Genomic DNA, 23,609 nt, shown 5'->3' on the forward strand with positions numbered 1-23,609 from the left:
TCCAGACCAAGGAGGCAGCTCAAAGGTAGGCTGCCCCCGCACTGTGCCCAAGCTTCAGGCCTAGAGGGAAAGGGCACAAGGTCTGCCCATAGCTGGGTAGGAATCCCTACTGTTGAAACAGCTTTGGTGAGGAGCCCCAGGAATCAAAGACCCAGCTGGAGGGAGGTAGGGGAAATGTCGAAGCCCCCTGGGTGGGAAGTGGAGGCTTAGACTGCTCCTGGTTCTCCCTGTGTCTATTCTGCCAGGTAGAACTGGAATCCTCAGCCCAAGGCACCCATATGCCTGTCTCCCCACCAGAGGGCTATGTTCCCCTCCCAAAAGTCTGTGCCCTGTGCCTCCCCAAAGATTCCAGCTGAGAAAAGGAAGTGAGCATTTACTCTGGGCCAAGCCCCAAGCAGGAAACATTGTCAGGGTGTGCCTGGCATTTGTCTGTCTGAGGTTAGTGGGGAGTTTATTTATCTGATGTATAATTATGTATTTATATAATGTGTAATATAAAGGCAGGGGACTCCGATTCTGTTTCTGGAGCTGGGGGCTGATGGGTGAGCAGTGAGGTGTAGTGAGGGTGTCAAGATGGAGGGCAACAGGGCCACAGACATGGTCATGTGAGGAACAGTGGTCAGTGGCGAGAGGAGATGCCCCAACAGGGAGAAGGAGAGCCTTGGCAGCCCAGATTCCCCAGGGGAGAGATAAAGGACTCTTTCAATGGTGCCCAGGTAATTCTGTGAGTATGGGGGTAGCAGGGCAGGCAGATATTGGTCGATGATGTAGGAATGATTTTAGAAGAAATGAAATCCCCAATTTCCCTCCCTTTTAGGGATCTATTTTGGAGACAACAAACTTGACTAAGGAATCTCAAGAAGAAAATATAATTCTGCTGCCAGGCCCCAATGGAGCAAATAGAGCTCGGGACCCAGGGGCCTTTGGAAGGAACAGGAATGGGGTTAGAGGTGAGCACTGGCCCTGCTTAGCTGCACTCTCTGTCCCGTTGTGCTTCAGTTTCCAGGAGTGGGGGTGGGGATAGGGCTCTGAAAACTGAGTTTATACATGAAGCAACCCACCTCCCTGCCCTGGGTCAGTAATTCTTCAAGGGGTCACTGGGTCCCCTGGAGTAAACAAGAAATTTGCCACAGTTTTAGGCACAGTTTTGCTTTTTATCTCATCAATATACATTTAAATCTAACAGTCTAACAGCCTCACACTCCTCAACTCTATCCAAGCCCTCTCCTCTTCTCTCCCACTCTTGCCCAGTCAGCTTCTCATCTGTCCCAGGGACAGGAAGTCACCAGGCACAAATGTGATTTGAGGAGGCAGTGGCACCTGTGGCTCTCCTGAGAAGTGCTTAGGAGAGTCCAGAGGCTGAGAAGGCCCAGGTGAGGAGAAATGGTGGGCTGAGTCTCATCGGAAAGCACTGTCTCCTGGGACTCAGTCCCATTCAGAGTCTGTCTCCCTGGACCTGTGCCTGCCACTGGTCACATCAGCAGACGGGCAGCAATCCTCAGCCAGGGGAACTTGTGGATAAAAGGGGGACTTTAGCCCAAGTCACACTCAGAGAGCGAGCAAGCTTATTGGAATCCCCTTTCACGCAAGCTGTGTAGATGCTCCTGCCATAGCTTCCTGACCCCTCTGTGATTCCAGGAGTGCAGGAAGGGGCTCTTGGGATGTGCCACCCAGGAAGACAGAGGGCCAGTGCTGCTACCTGCAGCCACACGACTCCACGACCATGTCCTCATACTGCTTATACACCACGTTGTTGGCAGAGTCAATGAAGAGGATGCTGATGGGACTCAGCCGCGTGGGCACACAGCAGGTGGGTGGTGTGGACTCGGGGTCCATGGAGTTCATCAGGGTCTGGATGACTGCATGATTCGTGGGCTCCAGGTGGGAGCGCAATGGGAACTCGCACAGCCCCTCGCAGTGGAAAGCCTCGTACTCAAGGGGTGCGATGATCCAGTCGTCCCAGCCCATGTCCTTGAAGTTGACATGCAGTGCCTTCCGACTGCAGCGAGCCTTAAGGTTCTTGCTGGGTCGCTTGCCCTGGCGAGTGGCCAGTGGGGCCCGCCGTTTTCGCCGCTGGCTGAACAGGTACTCATACACGGTCTTATCGTCCTGGCCAGAGCGGGCCTTAATCTCATTAAAGAACAGGTCCCGTTTCTTGGTGCGGCCAAACACCAGGAACAGGGCCTTCTCGTGGACCTGCCGGGCGGCGCGGTCGAAGCCCAGGCCACGGAGGTCCACGGCCCGGCCCCGTTCCCAGGCCTCCAGCTCCAGGCACAGCTGGGCCGAGTTCTTAAAGTTTCGGAAGAGCTTCCAGATGTCGAACACCTCCCAGCCAGATCCGTCCAGGCCTGGCACGGAGCGCACATCCAGCAAGGCGGCCGGCTGCCGGCCGCTGGGGCAGCTGGACAGCTTCAGCTGGGCAGCCCGCCCGCCTCCGGGGGCCGCTGGCTTGGCCGTGTCCGAGGGCTTCTTCCGCAAGATCCGCAGCTCGGCCCCCAGCAGCCCATCCTTCTCCAGGGCACTAATGTCAAACACGTACCTCTGCTTCCTGACCACGGGACCTCGGTCATCTAGAGAGAACACCCAGAAGTCATTCCCTGCAACCTCACCAAGGGAGCCAGTCACTTCGAGGCTGCGGGGGAAGGCCCCAGCTCTCTCCCCGTCCAGAGAGCTTTCTTTCACCTCTGCCCCATTCTGACAGAAGCCAAGAGCCAAACCACTGAGAGCCTTTTTGAAAATGAGAGCACTTCCTACATAGCCGACCAAGTAGGGGTGTTCACCTGAAGATGTGGCTGGGGATGATTTGCGTGATTCTGGTGTTTGTGTCATGATATACGTGTTATCAGAGATTTATCAGCTTTGTAACTGCCTTCTACCTATCTCTCTCCCAGCCATGAGCTAACGTGATGTCTCATTTGTGAGATAGGTGGAGTGAGCATTAAAATTACTCCTGTTGACTGGGCACAGTGGCTCACACCTGTAATCCCAGCACTTTGGGAGGCTGAGGTGGGTGGATTGCTTGAGCTCCGGAGTTCGAAACCAGCCTGCATAACATGGTGACACTCTGTCTCTACAAAAAATACAAAAATTAACCAGGCATGGTGGCGTGCACATGTAGTCCCAGCTACTCAGGAGGCTGAGGTGGGAGGATTGATTGACCCCAGGGAGGTCAAGGCTTCAGTGAGCCGTGAATTCGCTATTGCACTCCAGCCTGGGCAACAGAGAAAGACCCTGGCTAAAAAAAAAAAAAAAAAATACACACTTTTCCAGAGGAGAATCCCAAGGTTCAGAGAAGTTAGATGACTTGCTCAAATTCTCAGCTGCTTCCACCATCCCTTAAAGGAGACCTTGGTGCTCTTGTTATGCAGATGAGGCAGAGATGGGGAGTGACTTGACTAAGGTCACACAGCAAGTTAATGACAAAGCTGGTCCACACTGACCTACAGCCCAATTTTCCTGGCTTTCCAGTGCAAGGATTTTGTTGCCTATGTGTCCTACTCTCCTGAGCATGTGCGTATGTTACAGTTGTATGCATGTGTGTGATTGGGTTCATGTGTGAATATGAAAGAGTGTATATGTTAATGACGCATTATATGTATAAATGATTGGGCTTGTGTGACTATTTGAAGAGCACATATATGTCTGTATATGCATGATTGATCTTGTGTGTGTATGTAAGAAGGTGTGTGTGCACATGCATATGTGTGTGATTCAGCACGTGTGTACGTGTGTGATTCAGCACGTGTGTGTGAGTCAGCATGCATGTACATGTGTGATTCAGCATGTGTGTATAAACATAAGGCTATGTATGTGTATGTGAGAAGCTCAGTAGTATCTCCGAATCAGCATGCCCTCCTTCCTAAATAGCAGTTTGCCATTGGGGAGCTTTCATATATTGCTCTAGAAGGTGACTAATTAGGCCTTTAAACTCCCCATCTCCCCCTCTCCAAGCTCCCTTAGTGCTGGGGGGCACACGGACTTATTTTATGAGCCCCCAAGGGGTCACAGCTTTCCCTGGCTGGGCAGGCAGCCAGACCACCTCCCCCACCTCAGCCAGACCTGCTGCCTCTGTGCCTCCCCCGCCCCCTGGCAGCCCCCTCCAGGCCAGCTCTAATGAGGAGCCTCTCCCACCCTCTGACCCCTCCCCCACCCTGCCAGCCTAGGACCAGAGCAAATGAGCTGCAGGCAACTTGAGCGACCAACAGCCCACCTCCCTCTTCACACTAGGAAGAAACTGAGGCCCTGAGAGGGGGAGGGACTTGCTTAGATCACACAGCAAGTGGAGAGGAAAAGCTGCAACAGTAACATTAGGTGGGCCGAGAGAGACAGAGGGGAGCAGGTAGTCTCTGGAGTTAATGAGGAGAATGAGGCATGTTCAGGACAGGACCTAAAGTTTTCATGTTGGAAGGGCTCTCAGAAACCACCCTGTCCAACCCCATATAGGTGTACAGATGGGAAAACGGAGACCCCAAGTGAGAAGGAGCTTTCCCAAGGTCATACTGCGAGTTAGGCCCTGGGTCTGCTCCCTCCCCATGTATCTGAACATCATTCCATGACTCCAAGATGCCCCATTTACTGTGTGCACCTCTCTTGCCTCCTCTAGCCCCTTGCCTGAGGGCAAAGTTGCAGAAGCATGGGGACCTCAAGATTCATTTCTTTCTCTGCTGTCTGAGACCACCTACAAACCTCTGGAGCTTGCAAAGTTCGGCCAGCCCAGCAGGTACAGATGCACAACTGAGTAATCAAGTCTCGGAATCTGGTCTCCAACTCTGCCACGAACTGGCAGGTCTTGTCTTCTCTCTAGGCTTTAGTGCCCACTCTGCACCTTGCAGGCGTTGGACCTGGTGCTTCCTAGGTGCCCTCCAGCCCTGATGTGTGGGCAGCCTAGGATCTGCTATGTGTGAGATATGTGTCAGTGTCCCCAGACACCCACCCCGGGCCAGATGCACACAGTGTCTCCCACCAGGGCAGTGCCAGGGCTTTGAAAGCCCCTCCATTCATGCAGATGCCCCTCCCTCTGAGCCGTGCCCCTGCCACCCCACCCCCTCACCTTGCCCTTTGTCAATAAAGCTGGTGATGGTGTTGGCCAGGCCAGCCTCCAACTTCACGCTGCTGTTGCCTCCCTTTCTGTCAGCATCGGACAGCGTCCTGTACAGCGAGAGCATGTACTCGTGGGGTGTGATGGGGGGTGGGCGAAACGGCTCCTTGGGCTCTCGTGGGGGCCCGGGCTCCCTGGCCTTCTTCAGCAGGAAGGAGCTGGGGACAGATCCTGCTTTTGGGGGTGCCTTGCCTCCGGGAAGCTGTCCTTTTGGGGTCACAGTCCGGGCTGTAGCCTGCCTTGTTTGGGGAGGGTGTCCTGGCTTGGGTTCAGGGCCGCCCGGTCTGGGGGGCAGCTTTTTGGGTTCATCCTTCTTGGGCTGTGTCAGGCCTCCTTTCTGCCCGGTGCCTCCCTTTGCCCTGGCATTGGCATTGGTGGCCCCCCCACCATAGCTGTGACCCCCTGGCCTGAAGACGTTCCGGGCCAGGGGGCTCCTCTCCTTGGCCTCTGCTTTGGCCAATCCTGGCCTGGTCCCCTGGGGTCTCTGGCCCAAGTCAGGGGCACCCAACACAGTGCAGATGAATTCCAGGTCCAGCCAAGCCAGGTACCAAAGCAATAAAGTGAGGAGTTTGGGGAGTCTCATCCTCTGGCCAGCCGCTGAATGACACCAAAGAGAACAGCGGCAGCAGCGAAGGTGCCTCTGGTTTGGCAGGAAAAACCATGAAAGGAGTGGACTTTCAAAAGCAGCGGCAGCAGCAGTAGCAGCAGAAGGAAAGGCTTTCTCCTCAGTCTGAGACTCTTGAAGTCTGCCGGGTGTGTGTTTGTATCCAGTCCCATAGTGGAAATGCTCTCGTATCCAGACGTGCACCGTCTCCAGTCAGCAGCTGAAAATAACTCGTTCTTGAAAGGAGAAAGCCGACCGCCCCCTTTCTCCTGCACAACTGACTGAGGGCTTGAAGGAGGCTTGTATAAGGCTGAGGGATTTTTCCAAGAAGGAAGAATGGCGTAATGCTGCCTGTGTGCTCCAGTTTTTTTTCCCCCTAGTTTTGAATCCTTTCCAGTGAAAATACTTCACACACACACACACACACACACACACACACACACTCACAGGCCTGCAGGTGCTCAGAAAAATCTTTTACAAACCTGAACTCAGGAATTGGAAACGGAATTCCAACCCAAACCAATTTAATTACTCTCTGATGTCATGCTGTCTAAACTCATTTAAGTGCGATATATTTATGTGAAAAAAATCACCACTGCCCTTTCGAGGCCATGGCTCACGGGGGCTTCTGGCACAGAGCCCCGCAGCGGGACTCTAGGCTTAGGGGGCCTCCCCCTCCACGGGGCAGACTCAGGGGTCTTCACCTCCACCTCATGGAGCAGCCCACCCCACTTTCCCGAGGAGAGATGCTGAAGAATGAGCTCAAAGATCTTAAGCCCCAGAAGCATGGGGAGTGTGGGTTTGTAGTTAAGTCCTTAGAGTGTTTTTAAAGCAGTTTCAACTCCTGCATCTAGTCTGGGACCTGATTTGTTATGCATGTGTGTGTGTGTGTGTGTGTGTGTGTGTTTATGTGTGTCTGTGTGTGTGTGTGCCTGTGTGTGTGTATTGGGAGTAGGGACAGCACAGATGGCAGCATTTACCCACATTTTCTTTTATTTTAATAAACTTGTGGTGACCCAGAGACTGAAAAATATCAGTGCCCACTACACCCCCTCCCTACCCCCAAATGCCATTGACTGAGTGCATATTCTTCAGGCTTGGGGGCACTGCCACCCTTAAGTTCACTCCTTGGATGGCGGCAGGTCCAGGGTGTACCCCACCACCACCCCGGCAGAGACGTCCTCTGAGTTTTCTTAGAAAAGACTGGCTGAGTCTGGGGCAGCAGCGGCCCCTACAGGAGGCTGGAAAAGCCATTTCCCACATGACGCTTTTTTTTTTTTTTTTTTTTTTTTTTGAGACGGAGTCTCGCTCTGTCGAGTGCAGTGGCATGATCTCAGCTCACTGCAATCTCTGCCTCCCAGGTTCACGCCATTCCCCTGCCTCAGCCTCCCCAGTAGCTGGGACTACAGGCCCCTGCCACCACACCTGGCTGATTTTTTATGTTTGTAGTAGAGATGGGGTTTCACCATGTTAGCCAGGATGGTCGCGATCTCCTGACCTCGTGATCTGCCTGCCTCGGCCTCCCAAAGTGCTGGGATTACAGGCGTGAGCCACCGCGCCCGGCACAATTTCCCACATGATGTTTTTCTGGTAGCTCTGGAAGGTCTGAATTCCAGCTGAACTCAAGGGTTTCTTAAAGTGCCTCATTGAAGTATGGAAGATCCCTTCCTCTGGGGAACCTTCGCCGTAGAGCCCCTGGGCAACTTAACACAGGGTCAGCGGGGAAAGCTGTTCGCTTCACCTGAAATATCCTCCTCTCTCTCTCCCACAACTGGAGGAAGCACTCCACATCCTGAGAAGTTTAGCTGAAAATTTACCTCCTTCGGGAAGCCTTTCCTCGTCCCCAGACAGAGCCAATTACCCCTTCTGTACATTTCTCTACAACAACACTTGTCACGCTGTAAGAAGGATGGCGGGGGAGAAGCAATAGTCAGATAGGCTTCCTTCTTTTTTTTTTTTTTTTTTTTTGAGACAGAGTCTCACTCTGTCACCTAGGCTGGAGTGCAGTGGTGCGATCTTGGCTCACTGTAATCTCCACCTCCTGGGTTCAAACGATTCTCCTGCCTTAGCCTCTCGAGTAGCTGGGACTACAGGTGCACACCACCATGCCTATCTATTTTTTGTATTTTTAGTAGAGACGGAGTTTCACCATGTTGGCCAGTCTGGTTTCGAGCTCCTGACCTCAAGTGATCCACCCACCTTGGCCTCTCAAAGTGCTGGGATTGCAGGCATCTCTACCAAAAATACAAAAAATTAGCCGGGTGTGGAGGCAAAGGTTGCAGTGAGCCGAGATCGCACCACTGCACTCCAGCCTAGGTGACAGAGCTAGAGTCCATCACACACACACAAAATAAGTAAATAAATAATATTAATAAAATAAAAAAATTAAAAACAGGCTTGTTCCCACTGAACCAGTCCTCTCTGGCATCCCTCCCTTCACTCCCTCCTCACCACCTCCATCACTGCCCTGTCCCCCTCATTGCTTGCCTCGCTATGATTCTCCCCTATAACTGGCTTCTAGGCCTCCAGGCTCTTTCTGGTTCAACCCTCTACTAAAAGCTACCCATCAAACAAGTGCCAACCCACGTGCCACCTCCTCCACGAAGCCTTCTTGCATCCTCCAGAAAATGCACACTCCCCCTGAGCTGCCATCACACATTTTCTGTGCTCTTTTACATTTTTTGGCAGCTGAAAGTTTATTCAGTCTCTGCCTCTGCCCCCTATCCCAACACAGTTTGTTTCTTCCACTCTGTATTTTGTCATATTTTAAAATCATAACTTAATTCCTTATAACTATAATAATTTCTTTACATACCTGTCTCTCCCATTAGATTATGACTAGACTGTGCCATATTTATCTTTGAATTATACCCAGTGCTTGGCACAGGGCCCAGCACACAGCAGCTCTCAGTACATGTTATATGAATAAATTAATCTCTAACTGGCCCTTATTTACAAAAATCATCATTTTCTACTTTGAGGTGTAGTTATTTGCGGACATAACCTGCCTTTCCCATTAGACTCTAAGTTCCTTGAAGGGAAGAATTGTCTTGCCACTTCTTAAGCATTTTGTAAGCTCAGAGAGTGAATAAATGAATGAGTTGAACAACCACAATGTCTCTGTACATGGCTTGATAAAGAGCAAGGATTCTGGAGACAAACAGACCTGGTTTTGAAGCTTGGTTCTGCTATTTATGTATTGTGTGATCTTGGGAAGCCTCTAAACCTCTCTGAAACTCTAAACAGTGATAACGATAGTGCTTACCTCACAGGACTCTTGTTGGAGATTCAATGAAGTAAATTGCGGCCAGGCGCAGTGGCTCACGCCTGTAATCCCAGCACTTTGGGAGGCCGAGGCAGGTGGATCACGAGGTCAGGAGATCAAGACCATCCTGGCTAACACGGTGAAACCCTGTCTCTACTAAAAAAAATAGATAAATAAATAAAATTAAATTGCATAAAGTGATCAACTATTAATGGCAATTGTTAATGATAGCTTTTTTTTTTTTTTTAGATGGAGTCTCACTCTGTCACCCAGGCTGGAGTACAGTGGCATGATCTTGGCTCACTGCAACCTCCACCTCCCGGGTTCAAGTGATTCTCCTGCCTCAGCCTCCCAAGTAGCTGGGACTACAGGTGTGTGCCACCACGCCTGGCTAATTTTTGTATTTTTAGTAGAGATGGGGTTTTACTGTGGTAGCCAGGATGGTCTCGATCTCCTGACCTTGTGATCTGCCTGCCTCGGCCTCCCAAAGTCCTGGGATTACAGGCGTAAGCCACCATACCCGGCCAATAATAGCTATTTTTTTTTAAGCACTTATTCCAGTCAACTAGACTCTGGGTTTTGTACTCCATTGCATTTATGTGTTATTTATCTTCATGACAATGCTATGAAGGTAGTGGTTTTCATTGTTGTTTTTTGAGACAGGGTCTTACCTGTTGCCCAGGTTGGAGTGCAATGGCGTGATCATGGGGCTCAGGTGATCCTCCCACCTCAGCCTTCCAAGTAGCTAGGACTACAGGTGCACATCACGATGCCCAGCTAACTTTTGTATTCTTTGTAGAGACAGGGTCTCGCCATGTTGCCCAGGCTGGTCTCAAATTTCTGGGCTCAAGTGATCTGCCCGCCTTGGCTTCCCAAAGTGCTGGGATTACATGTGTGAATCACCACACGTGGCCGAAAGTAACTTTTTTAATTTTTTTGAGATGGAGGCTCGCTCTGTCACCCAGGCTGGAGTGCAATGGCGCGATCTCAGCTCACTGCAACCCCCGCCTCCCGGGTTCAAGGGGTTTTCCTGCTTCAGCCTCCTGAGTAGCTGGGATTACAGATGTGTACCACCACGCCCAGCTAATTTTTGTATTTTTAGTAGAGATGGGGTTTCACCATGTTGGCCAGGCTGGTCCCAACTCCTGACCTCAGGTGATCCACAAAAAAGCATTTTGTAAGCTCAGAGAGTGAATAAATGAACGAGTTGAACAACCACAATGTCTCTGTATGTGGCTTGGCCTCCCCTAGTGCTGGGATTACAGGCATGAGCCGCCGTGCCCAGCCCGAAGGTAACTCTTGATACCCGTCTTTTTTTTTTTTTGAGACAGAGTCTTGCTCTGTCACTTAGGCTAGAGTGAAGAGTGCAGTGGCTCAATCTCAGCTCATTACAACCTCTGCCTCCCGGGTTTAAGTGATTCTCCTGCCTCAGCCTCCCAAGTAGCTGGGACTACCAATGCGCACCAAGATGCCCGGCTAATTTTTTGTATTTTTGTAGAGACGGGGGTTTCACCATGTTGGCCAGGCTGGTCTCGAACTCCTGACCTCAAGTGATCTGCCCACCTCGGCCTCCCAAAGTGCTAGGATTACAGGCATGAGCCACCATGCCTGGCCCAATACTCTCATTTTAAAGATAAATAAATTTAGGTTCAGAAAGGTTAAATTATTTTTTAAATCTAATTTTGGCTTCAACACATTTTATACCAAAAAAGCCTAATCTGGCCCCCAGAAACACTAGAAGTGATAGGGCACTGAGGAAAGTTACAGTATTCCTTTCAGTCAACGTCTAACCCAGTGGGCTGGGACTTTGGGGACATGGAGGAGTCTCGAGGCCAGGGCTATTGTTTGAGGACCAGGGAACTCCCAGAAATGGGCTGGGAACAGGGAAAGGGGACTCTGAGCTTGGTTAGAAGGCCCTCTCCAGAGAGGAGCCCAGGGTTCCTGCCTGGCTCTCACTATAAAGGTGACTAATCACTTTGGTTCCCTCTGGTAATTGCAACCAGATGCTGCCGCTGGCAGTGCTTCAGTCCCGACATGTTTAATTACTGGGACACAGCGTCCCTGGGTCCCCCGTGTCCCCCAACCTCCCCCTCTCCTGTCAGCAATATTAATGTCAAACTTGAGGTAGAGGATGGGAGCCTTGGGAAGCCACTGACATGGAAGTAATCTCTGCAGCCCCTTCTGCCATGTAGAGCCTTTTGCTTTTATGTTTCCCCATCCATTGTCTCATTGCTGTTCCATAAATCATCCTTATAAAGTCAGTGGGCCAGATTATTATTATTATTATTATTATTATTATTGGAGACAGAGTCTAGTTCTGTTGCCCAGGCTGGAGTGCAATGGCATGATATCGGCTCACTGCAACCTCTGCCTCCCAGGTTCGAGCAATTCTCCTGTCTCAGCCTCCCAAGTAGCTGGGACTACAGGCATGCGCCACCACCCCTGGCTAATTTTTGTATTTTTAGTAGAGACAGGGTTTCACCATGCTGGCCAGGCTGGTCTCGAACTCCTGACCTCAAATGATCCGCCCACCTCAGCCTCCCAAAGTGCTGGGATTACAGGCGTCAGCCACTGTGCCTGGCCGGCCAGATTATTATTATCCCTTTTTTATTGTGTCTCCAGATGAGTAAACAGTGAACTGAGTGATAATAATAATAATCCCTTTTTCAAGCACTTGTCGATTTTCAAAATGGCTTCCCATTCATGATGCTATCCGAACCTCCCGAGATCTCTCCGGGAGTCAGTCCTGCACAGCACAGCAGCTGAGAGAACAGGCGCTGGGACCAGACAATGCAGTGTTCCAGTTCTGCCATTTGCCAATTGGGTAATGTTGGGTATTCATTTCTTTATCTACTTAACTATTCAGCAAACATTTATTGGGTGCCTACCATGGGATGGGCCCCAGGTCGAGTTCTGGGTATCTAGCCATGGACAAGACAAACCAAGTGTTTTATCTGAAATTTCTCTTATGCGTTTGTTTGTCTCTTCTCACATTCTGGTGGAAGAGACAGACGAACAAACACATAAGAGAATGCTAAGTGCTGTGAAGAAAAATTAAGCAGGGTCAAAGAGGTGTCTATTTTAGAAAGGAATGCCCTTTGAGGGGGTGATGTTTGGGCAGAGACCCAGATGTAGTGAGAAAATGAGACATACTGAAGTCTGGAGGACAAGCATTCCAGGTGGAGGGAACAGCAGTTGCAAAGGCCCTGAGGCGGGAATGCACTTGGTACATCTGAGGTAAGGAGGAGCTGGTGTGGCTGAAGCAGAGTGAGCGAAGGGGGCAGTGGCAGGAGATGAGGTCAGATCATGCCAGAACCACATCTTGTATGGCCTCATAAGCCCTGGAAAGGGAGCTGGATTTTCTTTTCCTTTTTTTTTTTTTTTGAGACAAGAGTCTTGCTCTGTTGCCCATGCTGGAGTGCAATGGTGCGATCTCGGCTCACTGCAACTTCCGCCTTCTGGTTTCAAGCGATTCTCTTGCCTCAGCCTCCCAAATAGCTGGGATTACAGGTACCCGTCACCATGCCTGGCTAATTTTTGTATTTTTAGTAGAGAGGGGGTTTCACCATGTTGGCCAGGCTGGTCTCGAACTCCTGACCTCATGATCTGCCCACCTAGGCCTCCCAAAGTGCTGGGATTACAGGCATAGGCCACCGCGCCCCGCCTAATTTTTGTATTTTTAGTAGGGATGGGGTTTCACCATATTGGTCAGGCTGGGCTGGTCTCAAACTCCTGACTTCAGGTGATCCACCCGCCTCAGCCTCCCAAAGCGCTGGGATTACAGGTGTGAGCCACCGTGCCTGGCCTGGATCTTACTTTTAGTGCACTGGGAACCCAATGGGATGTTTTCAGCAGGAGAGTAGTGAAATAATGATTAAGAGCTAAGTCACTCACCTTCAAATCCTGGCTCCCCCCATTTATCAGCTATGTAATCTCAAGCAAATTATTTCATCTCTCCCTGCCTCAGTTTCCTCATGTATAAAATGGGAATAATAACGATATACCTAGCTGGGCAAACCGGTAAAAACATACTTGGCTCACACCTATAATCTCAGCACTTTGGGAGTCTGAGATGGGAGGATTGCTTGAGCCCAGTAGTTCGAGACCAGCCTGGGCAACATGGCAAGACCTGTCTCTATAAAAATAAAAAAACTGGCCGGGTGCAGTGGCTCACGCCTGTAATCCTAGCACTTTGGGAGGCAGAGGCGGGGCAGATAACAAATTCAGAAGTTCGAGACCAGCTTGGGCAACATGGTGAAACTCTGACTCTACTAAAAATACAAAAATTAGCTGGGCATGGTGGCCGGCACCTGTAATCCTAGCTACTCGGGAGGCTGAGGCAGGAAAATCATTTGAACCCGGGAAGCGGAGGTTGCAGTGAGCTGAGATCGCACCATTGCACTCCAGTCTGGGCGACGGGGTGAGACTCCATCTCAAAAAACAAAAAAATAAAAAAATAGGCTGGGCATGGTGGCTCATGCCTGTAATCCCAGCACTTTGGGAGGCTGAGGCGGGCAGATCACCTGAGGTTGTGAGTTCGAGACCAGCCTGACCAACATGGAGAAACCCCCATCTCTACTAAAAATACAAAATTAGCCGGGTATGGTGGTACATGCCTGTAATCCCACTATTCGGGAGGCTGAGGCAGGAGAATTGCTTGAACCCGGGAGGCGGAGGTTGCAGTGAGCTGAGATCATGCCATTGCACTCCAGCGTGGGCAACAAGAGCAAAACTCTGTCTCAAAAAATAATAATAAAAATAAATAAATAAAAATAAAACAATAAAATAAAATAAATAAGCCAGGTGTGGTGGCTCACACCTGTAATCCCAGCACTTCGGGAAGCTGAGGCAGGCAGATTACCTGAGGTCAGGAGTTTGAGACCAGCCTGGCCAACATGGTGAAACCCCGTCTCTACTAAAAATACAAAAAAAATAGCTGAATGTGGTGGCAGGCACCTGTAATTCCAGCTATTTGGGAGGCTGAGGAAGGAGAATTGCTTGAACCCGGGAGGCAGAGGTTGCAGTGAGCTGAGATCCAGCCATTGCACTCCAGCCTGGGCAACAAGAGCGAAACTCCGTCTCAAAAACAACAACAACAAAAAACTTGTATCACGGAGTGGTTATAAGAATTAATGTGTTTATATATGTAAAACACCTTTCAATGACCAAAATACAGTATGTGCTTCATAAATTATAATTTTATTTATTGCTTTTTTTTTTTTTTTTTTGAGACAGGGTCTCACTCTGTCACCCAGGCAGGAGTGCAGTGGTGCGATCTCGGCTCACTGCAGCCTCGAACTCCTGAGCTCAAGTGATCCTCCCCTCTCAGCCTCCTGAGTAGTTGGGACTACAGGTGCAAGCCACTGCACCTGGCTAATCATAAATTACAGTTTTGTTTTGTTTTTTAAAAAAAGATTCCGCTGTTAATATTGTCCTTGTTTCATAAATGAGGAAATTAAGCCTCTGAGTAGTTAAGTGATCGGCACAAGTTCACACAGCTAAAGACGACCGAGCTAGAATTCAACCCAAGCCCCTAATTCTGAATCCAGTGCCCTTCCCACGTAAAGAGAGGACTGACCACCCTACAGGTTAGGAGCTGGCAGGGAGGAAAGCCCAGAGTCCCTTCCCTTTTCATCTGTGCTCCTTCTAATCTGTGGGGCCTGCCTGTCCCAACCCCTGAGAACCCCAGCAAGAGCAGAGCCGCCTCTGCCTACACTCACCCGCGCCGCAAACCTGGTTTCTTTTCTTTTCTTTTTTATTATTATTATACTTTAAGTTCTAGGGTACATGTGCACAACATGCAGGTTTGTTACATATTTAAAAAAAATTTTTTTTTATTATACTTTAAGTTCTAGGGTACATGTGCACAACGTGCAGGTTTGTTACATATGTATACGTGTGCCATGTTGGTATGCTGCACCCATTAACTCGTCATTTACATTAGGTATATCTCCTAATGCTACCCCTCCCCCCCCCCACCTCACAACAGGCCCCGGTGTGTGATGTTCCCCTTCCTGTGTCCAAGTGTTCTTATTGTTCAATTCCCGCGTGTTCTCACTCATAGGTGGGAATTTAACAATGAAAACCTGGTTTCTTTTCTAAACTCCGCAGCAGTGGCCACTGCTCAGGACGCGCTCTCAAGGGCTCCCCCTGCTGGGCTACTCGGGAGCTGCACCTTGCTAGAGTTGAGTGTCTCTGGGCCTTCTGTCCATAAGTCAATCAAATTCCTTCCCTGGGCTGCAAATACCTGTACTACAATCTGAAGCTGGAAATTGTATGTCAGTGTTGCGTGTGTCTGTCTGTTGTGGGTAGAGGGGTGTGAATAAAATAACCACATGTTTTACATATTTATTCTAGAAAATATTTTTATTTTTAAAATAATTCTAAAACTTTTAAAAAGTCATACATATTAGGAAGAAAAGTAATATGAATTCATGATTTTAAAAATTTAAACATTAGAAAAGAATGCAAAAGAAAACATTTTCCTCCCACCCCAGACCCTGGGTCTTTCAGTCCTCCCCAGAAGCAACAACTCTGATCAGTCTCCTAGATGACTTTCCACACAATATAGTAACATCAGCTTTTTAAAAACTTTATTAGGCAGGGCATGGTGGCTCATGCCTGTAATCCCAGCACTTTGGGAGGCTGAGGCGGGAAAACCGCCTGAGCCCAGGAGTTGGAGATCAGTCTGAGCAACATGGCACGAGCCCGTCTCTATAAAATAAAAAAAAAAATTTAAACACCTTTTTATCGATGCATGATATTCATACCAAATATATTTGATTATAAAATTAAATCATGTTCATTGTAAAAATATTCAAATAATACCAAAGTTTATAAAGTTAAAAGAGAAAGTTCCCCTCTCCCCTCACACCCCAATCTCTCTAATCACAGGAAACCTCTCTAATCACTGGAAACCTTGTTGCCATTCTTGAGCTCAGAAATCTCAGATCCTTGCTGGACTCCTCCACTCCTCCTTCCCTCCATCTAATTCTAATTCCCACTTTGTGTATAAGAACCCTAGCTGGTAAGTACTATTATCCCCATATTGCAGCTGAGGAATTTGAGGCTCAGAAAGGGAAAGAGGGTTGCTCAAGAACGTAAAGCAAGCTGGACGCGGTGGTGCACATCTGTAGTCCCGGCTACGGGACTTTTTGTTTTTAAAAAAAAAAAAAAAAAAATATATATATATATATATATATATATATATATATATATATATATATAGTTAAGGGCCCCCCCGACTTTTTTTTTTTTTTTTTTTTTTTTTTTGTCTCACTCTGTCACCCAGGCTGGAGTGCAGTGGAGCAATCTTGGCTCACTGTAACCTCCTCCTCACAGGTTCAAGCGATTCTTGTGCCTCAGCCTTCCGAGCAGCTGGGATCACAGGTGCGCGACACCAGGCCCGGCTAATTTGTGTATTTTTAGTAGAGACAGGGTTTCGCCATGTTGGCCAGGCTGGTCTCAAACTTCTGGCTTCAAGCGATCCACTTGCCTCCACCTCCCAAAGTGCTGGGATTACAGACATGAGCCATCACGCCTGACCAAGGGCCCATTTTTGAGGAAGGAGAAGACCTGGTCCTGTGGGAACTGTGACTGGACATCCTTTATTGCCCAAGCCCTGAGTGATAGTGAAAAGATGTCATCCACTTCAAGAATCTCAAGCTTGGGTACGCTGGTCACTTCGAGCCTGACTTAGTCAGTGAGAGGGGGCTAGGACCGGAATAAGAACTGCCTATTGAGGCGGGGTCAGGACCAGGGAGAAAATATCCAGCTGACAAAGGGAATCCAACTAGGGAGATTGACACAATTCAACCAAATGGTGGCATCAGCAAGAGGAGTGTCCGGCATTCCTAACACATCCCATGCTCTAGCATGCTGCTGTGCCTTTGTACATGCTGCTTGGAATCCCCGCCACCACCCCACTCCTGCCACTTTGCTTAGCATTTTTTTTTTGAGATGGGGTCTTGCTATGCTGCCCAGACTGGTCTCAAACTCCTAAGCTCAAGAGGTTCTTCTGACTCAGCCTCTTGAGTGGGTGGGACTACAGCCACATGCCACCATGCCTGGCTTGTCTGCTTAGCATTTTTTTTTTTTGAGACAGGGTCTTGCTGTGTTGCCCAGGTTGGAGTGCAGTGGCTTGAACACAGCTCACTGCAGCCTCAACCTCCTGGGCCAAGCGATCCTTCCTACCTCAGCCTCCAGAATAGTTGGGACTACAGTAGTGCACCACCACACCTGGCTAATTTTAGCGTTTTTATCCTTCACAAACAAGTCATAGTGGCCTGATGCTGTGTAGCCAGCTGCTCCCTCTTTATAGAATTTACTACACTGTGTGTGTGTGAACTATTTCTTTACTTGCTTGCCTGCCATGTGAGTTTGTGAACAGAGGCTCTGGACAGAGTTCATTTATTATTGTTCTTTGGGTCCCTCCCAGTGTATAACTCAACTTTTGGCACACAGTAGGTGCTCAATCAATATTTTAAAAATAATGAATGAATGGAACTTCAGCGCAGCAGCTCAAGCCTATAATCCCAGCACTTTGGGAGGCTAAAGTAGAACATTGCTTGATGCCAGGAGTTCAAGACCAACCTGGACAACACAGTGAGTCCCCATCTCTACAAAAAAATTTTTAAACAAATTAGCCAGGACTGGTGGCACAGGCCTATAGTCTTAGCTATTCGGGAGGCTGAGCCAGGAGGATCGCTTGAGCCCAGGAGATTGAAGCTGCAGTGAGCTATGATCGAACCACTGCACTCCAACCTGAGTGAAAGAGCAAAACCCTGTCTCTTAAAAAAAAAAAAAAAAGAGAGAGAGAGAATGGGCCGGGCGTGGCAGCTCACGCCTGTGATCCCAGCACTTTGGGAAGCCGAGGTGGGCGGATCACTTGAGGTCAGGAATTCAAGACCAGCCTCGCTAACATGGTGAAACCCCATCTCTACTGAAAAAAAAAAAAAAAAAAAAGCTGGGTGTGGTGGTAGTGGGCGCCTGTAATCCCAGCTTCTTAGGAGGCTGAGGCACAAGGATCACTTGAACCCAGGAGGCGGAGGTTGCAATGAGCCAAGATCGTGCCACTGCACTCCAGCCTGGGCTACAAAGTGAGACTCCGTAAAAAAAAAAAAAAAAAGAATGGACTCAGATGAACAGCAGCAAGAGACTATCGTTTTGGTGCTCCAGACTGTTACCTTGCAGTGAGAAAGAAAGAGGAAAATGGTTGACTTTTTTTCCCTCTATTTTTCCCTCTCTGTCATCCTCAGCTCACTTTAGTCACTCAACATGTCTCCATGTTAACATGGAGAGGAAGATGGGGGTGGGAAAAGTCTTCTTTGAACCAGTGTAATAGCTGGCTTAGTGCTTTCTGGGCCTCGCAGATGTTTATAGCCATCTCTATCCATCATCAAAGCATCATGGGGTGCTTTTATACACTCTTCAGGGGTTCCCTACTGGCCCCTCTCCTGCAGTTCCCTTAGCAAAGGCATCTATTAATGGCCATTTGTCTAGCTTCTTGTTCCTGGGGTCCCTTTATACCTCCAGGAAGCCCTACTGAACAGGACCTAATAGTCAGCAGGCTTGTCTCTTCTTGCTAGAGTTCACAGGCAGGAAGCATATCCTGGTCACGATACTCCCTAACTGCAATGGTATGGATTCTGCATCTCAGATTCTCATGGAAGCCCCCTCTCCCAGTCACTTGGTTTGAGCGGTTAAAAGTAATGTCCTCTTAATCTTCCCCAAGGAGGAATGGGGACTCATAGCCAGAAATATCTCCACACAAATTATCTATCCTCCACCTGCAGACCCCTTTATATTGGGATAAGGGATTTAGGAACTTTCAAACAGATTTTAGACTAACAGAAAAAAATATATATATATATAAATATATATATACACAAATATATATGTACAGTGATTTAGCACCTCATTTTGAAATTTCACATATATATATATATATATTTTTTTTTTTAATTCAGTTTGTCCAGATAGCCTCTTGGCATGGGCTAGGAGGAATATGTATAAATAATGAGCAAGGCTGGGTGTAGGAAAGATCCATATTATAGCCCTCAGAGAGGGTTTGAGTACAAGGCATATTTCTAGAGATGGAATTTAGGATATAAAGGAAGAAACCGTTCCCCTCACCTGGCAGGGACCAGGGTTGATTTTCTTTCAACTCATCCATTGTCTTTCCCTCCAATCCAGCCTCCTTTGAGAACTCCCCAGTCTGGTTCATCAGACAGGTCTGAACATGATCAGACTTCAATTGTCTGGTTTAAGTCTTTATAGGACTCTTGGGCCCCAAGCCAGGTGATAGGTAGGAACACCTGTTTGTACGTCTCAAATGCTCCATGCAGTTTGCAGAATGCGTGTTTTTTTTTTTCTGTTTTTTTTCCTTTTTTTTTTTTTCGAGACAGGGTCTTACTCCTGTCACCCAGGCTGGAGTGCAGTAGGGCCATCACGGCTCATTGCAGCCTCGACCTCCTGGGCTCAAGCAATCCTCTCACCTCATTTTTTGATTTTTTTGTAGAGGCAAGGTCTAACTATGTTGCCCAGGCTGGTCTCCAACTCCTGGGCCCAAGTGATCCACCTGTCTTGGCCTTCTAAAGTGCTGGGGTTACAGGCGTGAGCCACTGCACCCAGCCATCTGCAGGTTGTGTAAGACTGATGTGGTGTACTCTTATGCCTACAGAACCACTAGGGCAGGGGTTTCTAATCCCCCAAGCCATGGACTACTATCAGTCTGTGACCTGTTAGGACCCTGGCAGCACAGTAGGAGTTAAGCAGATAAGCCAGCATTACCACCTGAGCTCCACCTCCTGTCAGTTCAGCAGCAGCATTAGATTCTCATAGGAGGCAAATCTTATTGAGACCTGTGCATGCAAGGGATCTAGGTTACACACTCATGAGAATCTAATGCCTGATGATCTGAGGTGGAAGTCTCATCTCAAAACCATTCCCACCCACCCCTGCCCATCCTTGTTTCACATACCAGCTAATTCCACTTTGGGCTTTGGTTCAGATAATATCCAGTTGTACTACATTATTATGTTTTAATACAATTTCCAATTTGTCCTTACTACATTGTATTATTATTCAATACTAGAACACAATCAATGCTCAATAAATGTCCACTGGGTAAATGAATAAATAAGGGAATGAATCCCCCTTTACAAACATCAAAGATTACTATTTGGTTTGGTATATCTTGGTAGTCTGAAACCTGTTTACTCCTCATAGTCTTTTTCTTTGAGATGAACTTTCGCTCTTGTTGCCCAGGCTAGAGCGCAATGGTGCAATCTCGGCTCACCGCAACCTCCGCCTCCCGGGTTCAAGTGATTCTCCTGCCTCAGCCTCCCGAGTAGCTGGGATTACAGGCATGTGCCACCACGCCTAGCTAATTTTGTATTTTTAGTAGAGATGGGGTTTCTCCCTGTTGGTCAGGATGGTATCGAACTCCCGACCTCAGGTGATCCGCCCACCTCAGCCTCCCAAAGTGCTGGGATTACAGGCGTGAGCCACTGCACCCGGCCGACTCCTCATAGTCTTAAAAAATATTGTCTAGTTTGCTAATGGATGTTATGTCATTAAACTTTGTAACACTAGGGCTGACTTGATTCATTCATTCAATGGATACTTACTTGACACCTACCATGTGTGTAAGACTGTGCTAAATCACAGGAATAAGTCTCCTATCCACACAAAGCTTAAATTTTGGAGGGAATGTTAATAGGAAAACAAAATAATAAATGGAAAGTGCTATGAAAGAAACAGAAGATGGCCGGGTGCGGTGGCGCACGCCTGTAATGCCAGCATTTTGGGAGGCTGAGGCAGGCGGATCACGAGGTCAGGAGATCAAGACCATCCTGGCTAACACAGTGAAACCCCGTCTCTACTAAAAATACAAAAAAATTAGCCGGGCGTGGTGGTGGGCACCTGTGGTTCCAGCTATTGGGGAGGCTGAGGCAGAAGAATGGCGTGAATCCGGAAGGTGGAGCTTGCAGTGAGCCGAGATTGCACCGCGGCACTCCAGCCTGGGCGACAAAGCAAGACTCCGTCTCAAAAAGAAAAGAAACAGAAGACTATCCTAGAAAGTATAGGGTATTACTTTAGATAGCATGGTCAGGGAAGACCTAGTTGAGGAAGTATCATTTAAGCTGGGACCTGAAGGACAGGAAGGTACCAGCTAGGCCAAGAGCTGGGGGAAAAGTGGTCTAGGTAGCTGGCATAGTGTATGCAAACGCCCTGAGGCAGAAAAGAGCTTGATGTGCATAATATTTAGATTGTTTCATTTGTATTTCAAATATTGTTGCAGTGAACATTCAAGCACAATGCCTGTTGTGGGATTATTTCCCTAGGATGGAATCCCACACCACTGCTTCTTTGCATCGTTTTCTCTGTCTAGTGCCTGGAGATGTTCCTTTTCCCCTCTCTAGATAGTTTGCCTTTCAGAATCCGTGTCCTTCCTTCCCCTTTTACTCTCCACTTTCTCTATTTCTCAAATTAGCTATTAAGATCTTTTTTGTGTTCTTACAGGAGAAAGATAAAATATAGCTTTTAAGCGTTCCTTTCTCAGGTTACCTTTGGCTGTGGATTAACCTGAAGCCTTGCTGTTTCACTCGAGCTATCCACTCATTCACCCATTCACTCAGCACTTATTGAGCACCTATTTTGTACCAGGCCTTGTGCTGAGCGCTATAGTCAGATGGCCAAATTACAGTCTCTACGCTCAAGCTCACAATCTCATGCAGCGCTTCCTAAAACGTCTTCCCAATGTATCAGAATCACCCTGGGTACTTTCTAAAATGCAGATTCCTGGACTCCACCCCCGGTTTAGGGATTCTCTGGGGGTGGAATCCAAGAGTCTGCATTTACCAGTTTTGTTTTTAATTCCTACTAAAAATTGAGAACCACTGAGTGCAAGAGTGAGGCAGGTAAATGGAGTTTACAACTCTAAGAAAGTGCATTAACAATTTATACACAAGGCCGGGCGCGGTGGCTCACGCCTGTAATCCCAGCCCTTTGGGAGGCCGAGGCGGGAGGATCACGATGTCAAGAGAGATCGAGGCCATCCTGGCCAACATGGTGAAATCTTGTCTCTACTAAAAATACAAAAATTAGCCAGGCGTGGTGGCGGGCGCCTGTAGTCCCAGCTACTCGGGAGGCTGAGGCAGGAGAATTACTTGAACCTGGGAGGCAGAGGTTCCGGTGAGCCGAGATCGTGCCAATGCACTCCAGCCTGGCGACAGAGCAAGACTCCATTTCAAAAAAAAAACAAAAAAAAACAATTTATACACAAAATGCTACGGGAATAACGCATGGGTCCTATTGGGAAGAAAAAGTTCTCTAGAAGTCAGGCTTAAGCAGAACTGCAGCTCCGGGACGGATTAAGTCAGGTAAAGGTAACACTCTGTGCAGACATGCAGACAAAACCGAGTGTTGAGTAAGTAACTCGCCTGTAAGTGTTATGCTGCCTGAAGCTTCTCGGAGCGTCTGAGCAGCAAGGTGAACAACCCTCAGAAACTGGTCGCGCTGCCAGTATTATCGCTAACCAGTGGCAGCGAGCCCCTTTGTTTCTCGCGCAGTTGTAATTGTAGTCTGGTTTGTAGGTGGAGCTGTGCGCAGGCGCACCTAGAACCAGGTGACCTTGCACATGCGCTGTATGTAACACTGAAGCCAAAAGCGAAATGATTAAGGGCAATTTTTCTTTTCTGCTTCCGAAATGTCCCTTTCGCGAATCCAGAGACCCTGACCGTCCCCATTTCTGGCTAGGGATCTTATAATTCTTAAAATAATACCCCCTTCCCTTCAGGGCCTCTCTAGTAAGTCGGCTGCCAATACCCAACATGGCGGCAGGCCCTGCGCCGGCTCAGTCTGCCTATAGGTGCAGGACTTGGCGGGGCGGGCCCCTCCCAAAGGGCGGGAGTTTGGGGGGCGGGGCCTGGCCCTCTGCCTCGGGGTGGGCTCCACCCCCGTCCCACGCAGGGCCTTAGCAGCGGCTGCCGCAGCTCAATCGCAGAGCAACTAGCCGGGCGTCTGCGGGAGCCGAGCGTGGTGAGGTGGGGCCTCAGGGGCAGGCGGGAGGTGCTCGGGTTAACCGTCCGAGGCCCGGAGACCCGCCCGTCTAGGGCGCCTGAGGGAATCCCGTTCAGGCAGCGGCCTCTTGTTACCCGGGGGGAACCCGAGGCCCAGAGAGGGGCTGGGACGCGTCGTTAGGGCCCAGGACCCGCTTGCCTCAGCTTCCTGCTGCCGCCAGCACGCTGAGCTGCAGTCGGCGCCGAAGGAGAGCTTCCCGACCCTCGTGTCCAGTAGCCGCAATCCCAGGCTGGGAGGGCGAGGCGCCGCGCTCTGCCGCCCCCCCGCCCCTCGCTCCCTGTGTCCTGGCGGATTTGCACGTAATCTATCCGAAAGCCCAGTCCCACCCGCCACCCGACTCTGGAGCTCCCATTCTTCAGGACCCTGCTGAAGTATCACTTCTCAGCCGCCTTCTCCAGGCGCAGCTGCATTCGCTTCTCGGTTTTTGCACTCGCTGTGCACCGAGTTACTTTCCCGGCCCCTCGTTGACACCGTAAGCTCGTTCGTTAGATGTTATGCCTTGCCTTTTTCATCTCTAGATCCCAGGGCCTAGCACGTGATGATAATAGCCATGGCTT

The 23,609-nt window shown here is 49.1% G+C and overlaps 2 protein-coding genes across 6 annotated transcripts in view; one reads left to right on the forward strand and one right to left on the reverse strand.

Moving 5' to 3' along the window:
* Positions 1-1,133: 1,133 nt before the first annotated feature.
* On the reverse strand, positions 1,134-9,123 carry GDF5 (growth differentiation factor 5). The gene is made up of 3 exons (XM_034947671.3): positions 8,968-9,123; positions 5,051-5,922; positions 1,134-2,570 (listed from the first exon to the last, which is right to left on the reverse strand). Exons 2-3 carry the CDS (start codon positions 5,679-5,681, stop codon positions 1,696-1,698), a joined length of 1,506 nt encoding a protein of 501 aa, XP_034803562.1. The 5' UTR covers positions 5,682-5,922; positions 8,968-9,123; the 3' UTR covers positions 1,134-1,695.
* Positions 9,124-22,627: 13,504 nt separating this feature from the next.
* Positions 22,628-23,609, forward strand: part of CEP250 (centrosomal protein 250) — a 57,104-nt gene continuing 56,122 nt past the window's right edge. For 2 of the 5 annotated variants that reach the window (XM_003831849.5, XM_063600807.1), the window contains exon 1: positions 22,822-23,015. The gene's annotated coding sequence lies outside the window, so the exon portion shown is untranslated. Of the gene's footprint in view, positions 23,525-23,609 lie in introns of all 5 variants that reach the window. The other 3 variants (XM_034947672.3, XM_063600806.1, XM_003831850.6) reach the window with 2 other exon arrangements.

The sequence above is a fragment of the Pan paniscus genome, chromosome 21, assembly GCF_029289425.2.
Source record: "Pan paniscus chromosome 21, NHGRI_mPanPan1-v2.0_pri, whole genome shotgun sequence".
NCBI lineage: Eukaryota > Metazoa > Chordata > Mammalia > Primates > Hominidae > Pan > Pan paniscus.